The 14,374-nt window shown below is 42.4% G+C and overlaps 1 protein-coding gene across 8 annotated transcripts in view; it reads left to right on the forward strand.

Annotated features, from left to right (window-relative positions):
• The window catches only part of CPLANE1 (ciliogenesis and planar polarity effector complex subunit 1), a 139,495-nt gene extending 137,384 nt beyond the window's left edge, over positions 1-2,111 (forward strand). For all 8 annotated transcript variants that reach the window (XM_053201405.1, XM_053201388.1, XM_053201403.1 and 5 more), the window contains 2 exons: positions 239-393; positions 857-2,111. In XM_053201405.1, coding sequence (XP_053057380.1) covers positions 239-393; positions 857-1,030 — 329 coding nt within the window. In that variant the 3' untranslated portion in view covers positions 1,031-2,111. The remainder of the gene's footprint in view (positions 1-238; positions 394-856) is intronic.
• Positions 2,112-14,374: the final 12,263 nt, after the last annotated feature.

Genomic DNA, 14,374 nt, shown 5'->3' on the forward strand with positions numbered 1-14,374 from the left:
TCTCCTCCCTGGACTCTCTTGTCCTACAGGTTACCACTGTTTTTAAAATTAAGAGATGGCCAGAATTCATTTTCCTTCTGTCACAATGACAGGGCAGGAATTGTTAGAACCATATCCAGACCTTGTGATTCAAATATTAGGTAAAATGTGACTGCCTTAGATGTGATGATAAAAGAATAAACCAACAAACTTATAAGTGAATCGGTCCCATCGTAACTTTGTCCTTTTCCCTTGAAAGGTTCTAGTGCTCCGTGTGGGAGTCTGCAGTGTACGAAAAAACACATCAGTGCTGAGCTTTCACCTCGATCAAAGCAGGTACGTATAGAGTATGAGAGAGAGACCGTGGTGAGCCCCTGGACAACTGTTCACGAGAGTCCTGCTTCCCTTCTACAGGTAAGCATTGTTCCAGATTTCAATTTGTCTGGTGATTTCCCTGTGTTCCCTAGTTCCGTCTGTTTTGTTTTGCGGGATGTAGAGATACTGCAAGATTGAAGGGGTAATTCAGAGCATCTACACCTTTGGCTTAGGGCTCCAGCATTTATCAGAATTTTCCTTGATTTTGCATTTTCCTTTTAACTAAAAGATAACAAAACTGTAAGAACAGATCATTGTACGACAAGTATAAAAACCCACTGTGTCCACTCTTCAGATCTGGTGCCACCGTCTAGCTGTGTCAGGTGACGTTCAGCCCACTGTCGATCCCGTTGGGCTGGGCAACCCCTGTCCTGGGTTTGCTTCGCATTTCCTTCGCCAGTTGGTGCATGAGCGACTAGAATCTTTGGAAAGCTTAGTTCACGTTCCGTTTACTTTTTCCTCAGGCTAAGACCACAGCTTACTACCTTTCTTAATTTGATAGGACTTGGCAGCAACTGAAGAAGAGCTAGAGCCTCCTTTCGGGGTGGGTGGCGTCGACAGTGTGTCTGGGAGCACTGGCAGCATCCTCAGCAGACTTGACTGGAACGCCATTGAAGACATGGTGGCCGGCGTGGACGACAAGAACCTGTCTCTCCACTGGGCCTTGGACCTGTAAGACCTGCGTATCATTGTGTTTCCCGGCAGAGACTAGCATCTCATTGATGTAGTTCTGAAAGATTGGAGTGTTTAAGGGAGAGAAGCAACGAAGGAAGCAGCATGAATATACCACCTGCAGCCATATCATTCCCTGGATTAGCCGTTTCAAGAGGGAAAATAAACTCTTCTCAATAATTTTGCCTTCATGGGGAAAGGGTTATTTAACTATAGATACATGCTTTTGCATTTGGTATCTCTTTAGGCATACTTTTTACAATGATGAAAAAATGAAAAGAACCTGTCAAGCCAGTTTACATAATATTTAAGTTATTTCAATAAAAATCTTCTATATCACCTCCTCCTTTACTACCCCCCAAGTTTTGAGAAGCAACCTTATATGGATAAACCCGACGGAAAAAATTCTTTCGTTGTGGAGAAGAAAGTCACAATCTCGCCCTGAGACATAATGAGCTCCGTTTTAAAACAGAGCCTTAAACTCACCTGTGCAGGCCTGGCCCAGGAGTGAAAAAGGAACCACTTTCCACCAATACTGGACTTCTAAATAAGCCAAGTTTCACGGAGGCCAGATCTGGCCTCTGCTCTGTAACCTGAAAAGCCTTGAAGAAACAGGGCTGGATGCTTTGAGTGGGAAACAGGATTCCCGACTGTAGAAAGCTCACGTTAACTTTATAAAAACTACGGTGCAGAGATGTGGGTAGTTTCTGGCGTTGCACCCAAATAATAATTTGGGAGATAATTTTTGTGAGAAGAAACTAAAAACCTTCACCCATTTGTCAATTTTTGGTGTCGTATCAAAGAATACTACTGTCTGAAAAAGCTATGAAATATACCTCCTTTTCCAACTACATTTGTGAGGCCAGATTTTTTTCGTCTATACTTTGACCAGAACAACATGCTGGAACAGGTTGAATGCAGAAGCAGGTATGGGAATTCAGCTGTCTTCCATTAAGCCAAACATTAAAGACATTTGTAAAACTATGAGACTGCTACTCTGCTCATCAAGTTTTGATTTGGAAAATATCTTTTGTAAATGTGTCTTATAAACATTGGGTCATTGTAATTAAAAATGTTTAAACATTTCTCTGTTTTCATTTTTAACATGATAAATGTTCACAGATACACCCACATAAAAAAAAGCTCTTCAGGACCCTCGATTTTTATAAGGCGAACACAGAGTTTGAGAACTGCTGTTTTAGAGCTATGTGTGAACTCAACAACTTGACATTTCACACCACTTCAGAAATAAAGGGGTTTTACAACAGTATAATCCCTTTTACCTCCCTGCTCCTGTTCTGATTTAAACATTTAGTTGTCTTATCATTTCCAGTGCTTTTTCATTTCTTCCTGTAGATCCAAATCTCTGTCTAGTATTATTTCCCTTCAGCCTGAAGATCATTGGATTTCATATAGTGCAGATCTTGGCAATTAATTCTCGCAGGCTTCATTGACAGAACTATATCTTACCCTCATTATTGAAGGGTATTTTCTGTAGCCCTTATTCTAGGGCAAGATTTTTACTTCTAGGCTGGATGTCTGGAGTGTTAATGAGGTGTTAGCAGGGTCTCGCCGCTCTGGCTGGGCAGAGCCTCCCTCACCCCCCAGCTGTGCTCAGCCTCAGTGACCACCTTCTGGTGTGCCTCAGGGAGTCTTGCACTGAATACAGCAGCTCCGCCAGTCTGCACACAGACTTTTGGGAATCGTCTCTGTGCAGCCAGCTTCCTTCTCTCTGTTGCCCTGGCCTGCAGAAGCCAGCCACGGTTACCACCCTGACCTCTGCCTCTTCAGCATCGTAGGAGGACCACAAGTGTTCCGCTCGGACGCCAGTTATGTTGAAGTCATCGGGACAATAGCCTTAAGCAGACAGCTAGGCGTTCACGAGACTTACCTCAGGAGTCTCCCTTCTCTCCGGGATCACTGTTCTGTGTTGCCTATTTTCCAGTGTCTAAGAGCAGTTGCCTCACGTGTGTTCCGACTCACTTTATGGTTCAGACAGGCAGACGAGTCAGGTAGTAGTTACTCTGTCATAGGTGAGGTGGAAGTGTTCTCCTAGTGAACACACAATAAACCCGAAACTGTGGAGTGAACGAGGGCAGAGAGTATCAGCAGAGGACTGATATTCCTAGGCAGTCTCAACCTCTAGCTTGAGTCTCAACCTCTGGCTGCAGCACAAAAAACTGCAGTACAGTGGGGCACCTGGGTGGCATATAGCGGGGAAAACTATGGAGAACCAGAGAGAATTTCTAAGAAATGCAGCCATCAACATTAAAACTTGACAGGTTAAACAGCAGACACAGCTGAAGAGAGAGGTGGTAAACTGAAAGATGAATCTGTAAGGAAAGAAGGTGGCAGTGGAGAGACCCAGAATAATTCATGTTTCTCATCATTTTTGGAACACATGTAATCAGTGTTTCCATCATTATCCCTACCAAATTGAGTTCTTTTAACTAGGGTAACTAGGGTAACAGACCTCAGTGGATGAACTGGAGGATTAAGGGAGATCATGCACATGAAGTGTTAATACCATGCTTGGCATCATGTAAATTCTCTGTTATTTTTATTGTTCTAGGGGGATCCGAAGCAGCGCCCCCCTCCCCCCCCCCCCGCTGGCTTCTCTAAGCCTCTGCTGTTTCAGCTGTAAGATGGGGATAATAGTTGCCCTACCAGTGTTGTTACAGAGAGCTAACAGGAGAATGAATGTGAAAGTACCTTTTATTTTATGTATTTAAAAAAAAAATTTTTTTTTTAACATTTATTTTTGAAACAGAGAGAGACAGAGTATGAACAGGGGAGGGTCAGAGAGAGGGAGACACAGAATGTGAAACAGGCTCCAGGCTCTGAGCAGTCAGCACAGAGCCGGACGCAGGGCTCGAACTCATGGACCGTGAGATCGTGACCTGAGCCAAAGTCGGACGCCCAACTGACTGAGCCACCCAGGTGCCCCTTATTTATGTATTTTTAAGAATTTTAAATCCAAGTTAGCATTTAGTGCAATAATGATTTCAGGAGTAGATTCATCCTCTGTATATAACACCCAGTGCTCATCCCAACAAGTATCTTCCTTAATGCCCCTCACCCATTTAGCCCATCCCCCCACCCACAACCCTCAGTTTGTTCTCTGTTTACGAGTCTCTTATGTTTTGCCCCCCTCCTTGTTTTTATATTTTTGCTTCCCTTATGTTCATCTGTTTTGTATCTTTGTATCTTCACTCACATGAGTGAAGTCATGATATTTGTCTTTCTCTGACTAATCTCACTTAGCATAGTGAAAATACCTTTTACACGGTGAAGAGTAACATGGAGTGAATGGTGGGTTAGACCTTCATTCTTAAGATCATTACCACCCCCTGTCTGGCTGATCAGAGCACAGCTAATTTGGAATCCCCAAACTTATGAGTCTGTGTGCTGCATGACCATGTGATAATAGCACCTTCCCGAGTACTTGTTTTTATGTTCGGTACTGTGCTAAGCCCACAATATATATGTTCTCAATATTGTAACCCATAGTTTGCTGGTGAGAAAACCGAGGCTTACACAGATGGGTTAGGAATTTTCCTAGGGCTAAAGAGTAAGTGGTGAACTAGGGTTCCAAACAAAGCTAACCCCACAGCCTATTCTCTGAACTGCTGCACACACAGCCATACTCTTCACTCTGAAATCGGTATCTGAAATTTTTTTTAAAGTTTGTCTATTTTGAGAGAGCGAGCAAGCGAGCGAGCAAGCAAGCGAGCGCAGGGGAGGGGCAGAGAGAGAGGGGGAGACAGACAGAATCCCAAGCAGGCTCCACAGTGCAGAGCCTAAGGCAGGGCTCAAACCCACGAACCACAAGATCATGACCTGAGCCAAAACCAAGAGTCAGACAATTAACCAACTGAGCCACCCAGGTGCCCTGTATTTGAAATCTCTAAGAGTGTCTTATGACTTAAGAAAATTTTTGTTTATTTTGAGAGTGCGAACTTGAGCGGGGGAGGGGTAGAGAGAGGGAGAGACGATGCGAAGCCTGACATGGGGCTCGAACTCACGACCTATGAGATCATGACCCGAACCCAAATCACGAGTAGGACGCTTAACTGACTGAGCCACCCAGGCACCCCTTGTCTTATGATTTTTAAAAATTTAAGTTCGAGAACCTTATTCGTGGGGCACCTGGGTGGTTCAGTCCATTAAGCATCCGACTTTGTCTCAGGTCATGATCAGGTCACGGTTCACGAGTTCAAGCCCCGCATCGGGCTCTATACTGACAGCTCAGAGCCTGGAGCCCGCTTCACATTCTGTTTCCCCCTCTCTGTCTGCCCCTCCCCTGCTCGTACTCTGTCTCTCCCTCTCTCTCAAAACTAAATAAGATCTTTTTAAAAAATTTTTTTAAAAAGAACTTTATTCTTGAAGTGCCTGGGTGGCTCGGTCGGCTAAGCATCTGACTCTTGATCCCAGCTCCAGGTCTTGACCTCAGGGTCGGGTCCCACGTTGGGCTCCCCGCTAGGTGCGAAGCCTACTTAAAACAAAAAAAGAACTTTACTTCCCATTACCTTTGTGGAAGGTAACTGGAGACAGCACAGGCTTTCTTACTGCCACTTTGGCTCCATCGCCTTTATTCTGTGTGGTAAAAGTAGCAGTTCCTAGAAAAGCAGGCAAACTTCTTTAACCTTCTGTATACATATCGTATTAGAAATTCTTCGAGGACAGAAACCTGTGACTAAGAGGACCCGATACACGGTAGTCGATTTGAACCAAGAAAGCAAAACAGAAGTGCAGAGGAAGGAAAGGAAAACTCTGCTTTGAAACTTGGGACCCTCACAGCACAACCATGGTCCTTTTTCAAAACGGCAAATGTGCCTGGACACCCTCTCTGACAACTGGAAGAGCCAGGCACATAAGCCTCTTAGCAGTAAACACCTTGACGGATGCCAAGTTACACTGTATGGAAAGAACGATCAAGAATGATAAGAAAGTTCTAGGGTTAAGAACACCATTTACTATTTTTGGTATGCAAAGTACTTTCCATATCTTTTTAAAATACTTATCTATCTCCTTTAGAGAGTAAGAGAGCACGAGCAGGGAGGAGCAGAGAGAGTGGGAGACACAGAATCCGAAGCAGGCTCCAGGCTCTGAGCTGTCAGCACAGAGCCCGACACGGGAACCCAAACCCACACACTGTGAGATCATGACCTGAGCCAAAATTGGACACTCGACTGACTGGGCCACCCAGGTGTCCCAAAATGCTTTCCTTATTATCTCAACACTTCTATAAGATAGGTTGTAAATAACATATTTGAGGGCACAAAGTGAGCCGCAGAGCTGGGTTATGAACACAGGCCCGCATGGTTCCACAGGCTAGAACTCTGCCTTTGATGCTTCTTAGTTACTTATCATACAGCCTTTATATTGCTTTTGATGAAACTAAACATAAAACAAGCAAAAAAAAAAAAAAAAAAAAAAAGGCAGGGCGATCACTAAGGGTAACAGTTTGCAATCAGAGCTGAAGATATTAGCCAGAAATTACACACTGCTTTACAAGACAGGTAACAACACAAAGACTCACCAGTATCTTCAGAACAACTCTTCTTTTACAAAATAAGCTATAATGAATTTTAAAATCCTGATGAGCTCTCCCTCCCTATCTGTGCAATGACTGCACTTGCCCCACGTGGGCCCAGGTGACATGGGTCACTGACTAGGATAGGACCTGGGATCAGTTATGCATGGGTTTCTCCCACTGCCCCACAATATTGGGGTGTCTAAGCCTCTGAATGCGGCCAAGGGAAATGGCTGGGTTCTGGGTGTGGAAGAGGCCACATGTAGGCACGACCTGGAGAGAGAAGCCAGCTTGTTCACCAGCCCCTCAAGTTGCTTTGGTCTCTCACATTCTGGGGAAGCTAAGTGACAGGTGAGCTGGGGTAACAGCTGGTCATATACTGGTCTTCTCTGATATAAATACAGCAATACCCACCCACTGGTATTTCCGGACAGGAGTTTATAAAAAGCTATTTTTAGGCAGAAAAGCTAAATAGCCATTGTTTTCATTTATCCAAGTATTCAATTATTTCATTTGTTCAGTGTGAGAGTACGAGATAAAGAAGAGAGTGTTGCTACCCTCAAAAAATATAGTCAAGCCTAGGACATGAGTTTACAAGCAACTACAACATGAGACGTGTTGCATGCACATGTGATTGAGGGGTCAGAGCACAAAAAAAAACCAGTTACAATGGTAGCTAAAAGAGTTATCTCTAGGAGAGCGTGGGTGGCTCAGTTAAGCGTCCAACTCTCGATCTTGGCTCAGGTCATGATTTCACGGGGGATCGAGCTCCACGCCAGGCTCTGTGCGGACAGCGTGGAATTCTCCCTCCCTCTCCGCCCCTCCCCCACTCATATCTCCGTTTAAATAAACATTAAAAAGAACGCTGCAATATGATTATTTTGCCTAGTGTATCTTAACACAGAGGAATCATGCAAATGAATGTTTCAGACCCACTTCATGCCCTCCACACATAGATTAAAAGCATCAGTTTCTATATAGATTTTAGACACTTACCATGCTTGGGAAATACCTCCAGTCATCAGAAGTGTTCTCCAATTTCTCAAAACTGAATCTTTGCTCACAGTTTTATTAGAAAAGGTTATACAGGGGCACCTGGGTGGCTCAGTCGGTTAAGCGTCTGACTTTGGCTCAAGTCATGATCTCATGGTCCGTGAGTTCGAGCCCCGCATCGGGCTCTGTGCTGACAGCTCAGAGCCTGGAGCCTGCTTCAGATTCTGTCTCCCTCTCTCTTTGCCCCTCCCCTGCTCACACTCTGTCTCTCTCAAAAATAAACATTAAAAAAAATTTTTTTTAAAGGTTATACAGCATTTAGCATGGTGTATCACTAAACCAAAGTATTCTGGCTAAGTTTGAAATCCACCAGCAAAGAAAGCTCAAACAAAGCTGCCAAGAATTTATATATATGTACCTGGATTTAAAACACTGACTTCAGACTTCCTTACTTTCTCACTTCAGCCCTGTTTCCAGCCAGACTCTATACTCAATAAATGTTGGGTGGACTAATCATAAGCCATTATTGCTTATACAATTTTCCATTTCTCAATAATTCAAATTATTACATACCATGCTTTGTGTCTTGCTTAGCTTTTGTCTAGAAATCAAATCTTGGATCTTGCTGAGGAAATACGAGAAAAAGGAAAATGCACTTGATAACTGCTCAGAAGTCACACTGGGTAGCCCTCCAGAATTCCCACTTTCCTTTAAGCATTTTTTATACCCTGAACATTCTTGTGTGTTCAGCATCTGGACTATGGCCCTATGTAATGAAGGAGACCCTGGTGGAAACTAATGCTTTCATTTCCATAAAAATACTAAATCTAGGTAATAAGGGAGAAGAAAAAAAATCCTTGTTAGGTAAGGTTGGTTTGTAAGTTGGGAATGAATGGCCCAGCCTGTTCCTATCTATATATGTGGGATTGGGGCAGAGATCTGTGACACAAGTTGCTTAGCTGAAGGGAAAATTTCTATATAGGATTTTAAAAAACAATGATACTAATTTAAAAAGAAGTACTTAAAATGTATTCACACCCAGTAAATGTAAAAACAAGCTAATGAAAATAATGGCAGCATTAAGAATTTTAAAATGGTTTCTTGATAGTGTATTGCTAAATTATTTTTATTCCTTCTCTCTCAAGATCCAAGTGAAAGGATAATAAAGGAATTTTAAAATGTATAAATCAATATGAAGAAAATGGGAGAAGAGATATTGCTGGGTGAGAGAAACAGCAATCAGTGTAAGAGGATGGAGGAAGCCATGGCATAATTTGTGCAAAAGAGGATACTGATAAACAGTGGACTTAAGACTCAGAACTGACAGGCACAAAAACGGGAGAGAGAATCATGGTCGTTAAGTCTTACGTTAAAGTTCCTCATCTCTGCAAAGAACTCCCAGTTGTTAGGTCCCAGGCCGGAGTCCGGCTTTGCATTTGATCACCTTAGAGCAGAGCTCAGCAAATCTGGCCTACTCTCTGGTTCCAGAAATAAAGTTTTACCGAAACGTACAATCTGCCCACCCATTTACACACTATCTATGCTGCTTCTGTTAGTCAGTGGCAGAGCTGAATACTTGCTATATAGACTTGTATAACTTGCAAGGACTAAAATACTTATTTTCTGGCCTTTGATAGAAAAAGTTCCACCAGATGAACTGAGTCAGCCAGGCACCCCTAAAAAAATGTTTTCTTTTTTTTTTAAACAAATTGGAATGCTCAATGACAGAGGAAACCCTATTCCCACATTTCCATGATGTTATTTCTATTAAAGAGGATTTTCATTTCTGATTGGTGAAAGGCAAGAATTCTACATCAATTGATTCCCATGTTGTTGTTTTTAATGTTTATTTATCTTGAGGGAGGGGGGAAGGGGCAGAGAGAGAGGGAGAGAGAATCCCGAGCAGGCTCCTCCACAGTTGGTGCAGAGCCCCATGTGGGGCTTGATCCCAAGAACTGTAAGATCATGACCTGAGCTGAAATCAACAGTCAGAAGCTTCTATTGAGCCTCCGAGGCACCCCTGTTCTTGGTGCTTTTGAGCGAGGGGCAGCAATGACTCCTTCAGCAGGCTGAGCAGATTAAATATTTACTTTGCAGAATAGCCACACAGCAAGGCCTAGATTAGGGGCAAATGGCAGCAAGCTTGGTTGTGGTTGCAGGTCCAGACTACAATAACAATATGTTCTCTACTCCAGCTCTACTGACAAGAAAGCTGTGTGTTTTACCTCCATCTTTTGGACTCTAGCTTATAATTCTAATCAGAACTTGAAGGAGTGAGGAATGTGATTTATCAGCCTCCTCAAATCTGAACATGACGCATCATTGGCTGTGACTTGAGCTCAGGTTTCCAAATGGCAAGTGAGAAATCTCCTTTCTAATCTAATAGATATAGGGAGATATGCATTCATAAATAAGAACAAGTAATTGTATGAGAGGAACAATCAGAGAACAAGAAGAAACTCTGAAATATAAAATGTAGCCAAATAAAAAATTTCATGGAAGAGTTAAAAGACAGACCCAAAAGACCAGCCCCATCCCCAAAATGGGCAAAAACACCAACTGAGATCAGTCCAGAAGAGTTCCTGAATTAACAGAAAACAGAGAAACTAAGAACCTAAGGGGCATGGCACCTGGCTGGCTCAGTCTGTAGTGTGTGTGACTCATGATCTCAGGGTTGTGGATTCAAGCCCCAGTTGGGCGTGGAGCCTCCTTAAAAAATTAAAGAAACTAACAGGGAAGAAACTATCAAGATTCTCCATAGTTAAGGACACAGATTCAATGATTAGAAGTCCATGTACTCTGCAAAATGATTTTTTAAAAGATTCCCATTAAGGAATCAAAGTGAAGTTTTAAAATATGGGAAATACATAAAACATCCTAAAAGCTTCTAGAGCTGGAAAACACAGGTTGTCTACGAAGGAACAAAATCAGTATGGTAGCAGCCCTTTTAACAGCAACAGCACAGGCTAGATTTTAACTCAGAATTCTAGACCCAGCTATCACATCTGAGGTGAGAATAAAGACATTTTTCAGACCTCTAATGACTCAACAAGTTTGTCCTTATGTGTCCATTCTTAGAAAGCCATGGCAGTTTATGCTCAAGCAAACTGAACATTTTTAGGCAAAAAGGAGGAAGGCATGGATTCCAGACATGGGTTCTGGATCCAACCGAAAGAGGGGTAGGAAAAGTCTGGTACAGCACCTTTGCAGCAGTCCTTGAAAATCAGTCTGTACTGGTGCGAAACGTTAGAGCAGCTCCAGGAAGGAGTTTCTGGATGGAGGAACGAGGGTGGGGGGTGGGAGCGGGAGTGGGGAAGAGACTCAAACAGACCACTCTACAAGAATTACAGATTACTGGGGCACCTGGGTGGCTCAGTCGGTTAAGCTTCTGACTTCGGCTCAGGTCATGATCTCTCGGTTTGTGAGTTCCTGCTCCACGTTGGGCCCTGTGCTGACAGCTCGGCGGAGCCTGGAGCCTGCTTCGGATTCTGTGTCTCCTTCTCTCTCTGCCCCTCCCCAACTTGTGCTCTGTCTCTCTATGTTTCTCAAAAAATAAATAATGTAAAATAAATAAATAAATAAATAAATAAAAAAGAATTACAGATTACTGTGTGGAATTTATGTGAGTGAAAAGCAAAGCAATTTCACTAAAGGGAAATGAGCATATACACAAAAAGGAAACACTCATCTAGTACACTAAATGCCAGCTGTGATTTAGCAATTATTTACATAGTGTTATATTACATAAATGTTCATTATATATAGCGATATCCATACTGGGAGGGCATAAGAACTAAGTCCTTATCTTTCATAAAAAAGTTAATCGTGATAACATAAAGTCTAGACTTAATAATTCTATTACAATTAATAAATTATAATAGTACATTTAGAAATATAGCTACCCAAAGAAAAAGCTAAAAGAGTTCAAAGTGGTTGCTTCTATGAACAAGGGATTATTTCTTTAAATTTAATTAGAAAAATTAAACCAGTCAATAACAGAAACTGTATGTATTATCGCATTAAAAGCCTATCTTGTTAAAATTTTTATCTTGGGATTACTTTGTATAAAAGGCAGGATTTTAAAGATTCAATCAGCAGTTACAAGCTGTGCAGAAATCCACTAAGCCTACTTTTCTCCTTTTTGGATAATGTCACGTCTTTTGATTCCTTTCCTCACTTCAAACTGTGGTTATTCCCCCTGGGCTGTCCTTCAGATGAATCAAGTGTAAGCCATGTTGTCTTCTATGTGGAGACCTACCCAGGAAGACTTGTCTCACTGCATCTTACTAAGGAAATTCATGTTCTCTCCTTATTACAATTTAAACAATATCCAGGCAAAACCATGTGACCAATTTAACCGTTTACAAATGAGGCCACTTTTCTCCTTTGACCACCACCACCCCAACTCAAGCTATCATCACCTTTCATTCATATGGACCTTTATGGCCTCCTCAATTACTGTATAGCCTGTAGCCAGTGATCTTTTAAAAATGCAAATCTGATTTCACAAATGCAAATCTCTATTCTACTCTCACCCATCTTAATTTCTTTAATGGCTTCCTATTGCTCCTCGGACATCCTTACCATGGTCTGGTCTACAAAAGCATGATTTGGCCCATCTACATCATCAGCTTCATTCCACTGTCTCGTTCTCTGCCATTTCCTGGAACCATGAAGCTTCTGAAGGCACCTCTGCAGATACCGTGCCATCAGTTTGGGATTCTCCTTGCATCCCTTTCCTCCCAACAATTTTTCCCCCATAGAATTCAGACCTCAACCATCATGTCCCCAAGGAATGAACTGCTGAGAGCCATTAAAAATTATTTCCCATTTCTTAATGGTTCAACCAACATTATTTGGTATCTATCTATATTACATGTCAGGCTTTATCTGAGGATTAGTTTCACTTGGAGAAGGAAGCATTTCTCATCTCCCCCAGCCTTCCAGACTACTCCAGTGCTACATACTCTCATAGATTGTTACTTTCTCTCTCAAGAACACAATTCAATTGTAACCTAATAGCTGTGAAATTGTGTACTTTGCGATTCATTTCGTCTCTGCCACTGGAACACAAACTTACTGCCATTGGTCCAGCACAGTTCATTGCTTACAGTAAGCACTTAGCAAATACCTGTCAAGTGACTGATTTTGCAAAAACTAAAAATAACCAGTGTCAGTACCAAGTGACATCCAAGACAAACTGTTAGTATGACAGGAAAGAAACAAGAATCCATGTTTTAAGCTCAGGAAAGGAGTGCAGAATGTAGCTGTGGTTTCTCGCTCTCTCCAATGCCAAACGTCACCTCTTTACCTTACTAATTCATTCTTAGGGTCACATTCTTACACCTTGTTTCCAGAACCACTCTACCTCAGCATCTCACACATTTTCCTCCGACCTTTTCACCCCATTATTCCATTTCTGCTACTCTCATTACACTTGCTTTTCCGTTTGATGGAGGCCTTTAAACCTTAATCCTTCCTTTTTTCTCTCAGCCTAGCTCAATTACACCCAAGGTTTCCCAGTCCTGGCCCAGAGGCAGATCACCTTCCTTGCTGTGCAGCTGGTCCCACTAGAGAAAAATAACACAATTATGCATTTTGGCATCATCATGGTTCCCCACAATGCAGCCAGCAAGTGATCTTTCTGAACCACAACTCTGAGTATATTATACCGAGTGAAAGCCCTTCCAAACTTTTGAATGTGGCTTTTCAGGCCCTTTTATCTGCTTTTCTCTCCAGCTTCACTACTCAGCATGTCAGTACTCTGTTGTCTCTCTTCCTGCCTGGCCACTCTTCCTGACAAGATTCTCATTCATTTCTCAACTATAGTGTTTGATTTTGTTCTCATTCTTTCTGAAACTACTCTCCCTAAAGGTTTCCATTTACATCCTGAATGGCAGGATCAATACTTTCTCCACTTTGACTTTACTGCATTTCACATGTTGCTCTCTGCTTCGTCCTTGAAACCCTCTAACCCCTGGTTTCTGGATTCTTCCCATCTTCCTCTAATCATTTCTCGTCTCCTCCACAAATTCATTGTCCTCCTGCTGTACCTTAAATGTTGGTAGTCTCCAAGGTCATTCCTTTGGCTCTGTGCTGCTCACTGAACAGCTTACATGCTGATGAGTCCCCAAAGCAGGCTCAGTCCAAAGTTCCCTACTGAAGGTGTCATGTTCCCACCTTTTGGACATCATCCAAAAAGCCCTCAGATACTAGCTTCCAGCTTGTTTAAACCTAGTTATGGAAAGTAGAAAAACCTGATAGCTATTCTCGACACCGCTGTCTTCCTTTACCTCATTCAGTCAACTGTCAAGTCCTGCCATTTTTATCTCCTACATACATCTACAATCTCTCCAATCTTCTCTTTATCCCTACTGCAATCATCATCCTAGTTCAGGCTCTCACCATCTCTGAGACTGTCGCGTCAATGTCCTCTTCTTGACCCCTTCAAATCTACCCTCTACGTAGCAGCCAAAGTGAGCTTTCACTAATTCCTTGCTTACAATTCTTCCAGTGCCTATGCATTAAAATTTAAGTTCTGGGCAGTGTATGCTTAGCTGTCCTTACTTTCCGTAGCTTCATCTTTTGAAACCTACTACTCACATGCTGGTTCCTCCGCACAGTACTATCTACACTTTCAGAATTCTGTGGCCCGTATCTCCCCCACAACCAAACATTCGAATCCAAATATGCACAAAAGATACAGATTTTTTAAAAGTAATCTCTATGCCCAGTGTGAAGCTCAGACTCAAAACCCTGAGATCCTGAGAAACTTAACAGGAACCCATGGGGGAGGGGAAGGAAAAAAAAAAAAGGTTA

This window comes from Acinonyx jubatus, chromosome A1 (genome assembly GCF_027475565.1).
Source record: "Acinonyx jubatus isolate Ajub_Pintada_27869175 chromosome A1, VMU_Ajub_asm_v1.0, whole genome shotgun sequence".
Classification (NCBI taxonomy): domain Eukaryota; kingdom Metazoa; phylum Chordata; class Mammalia; order Carnivora; family Felidae; genus Acinonyx; species Acinonyx jubatus.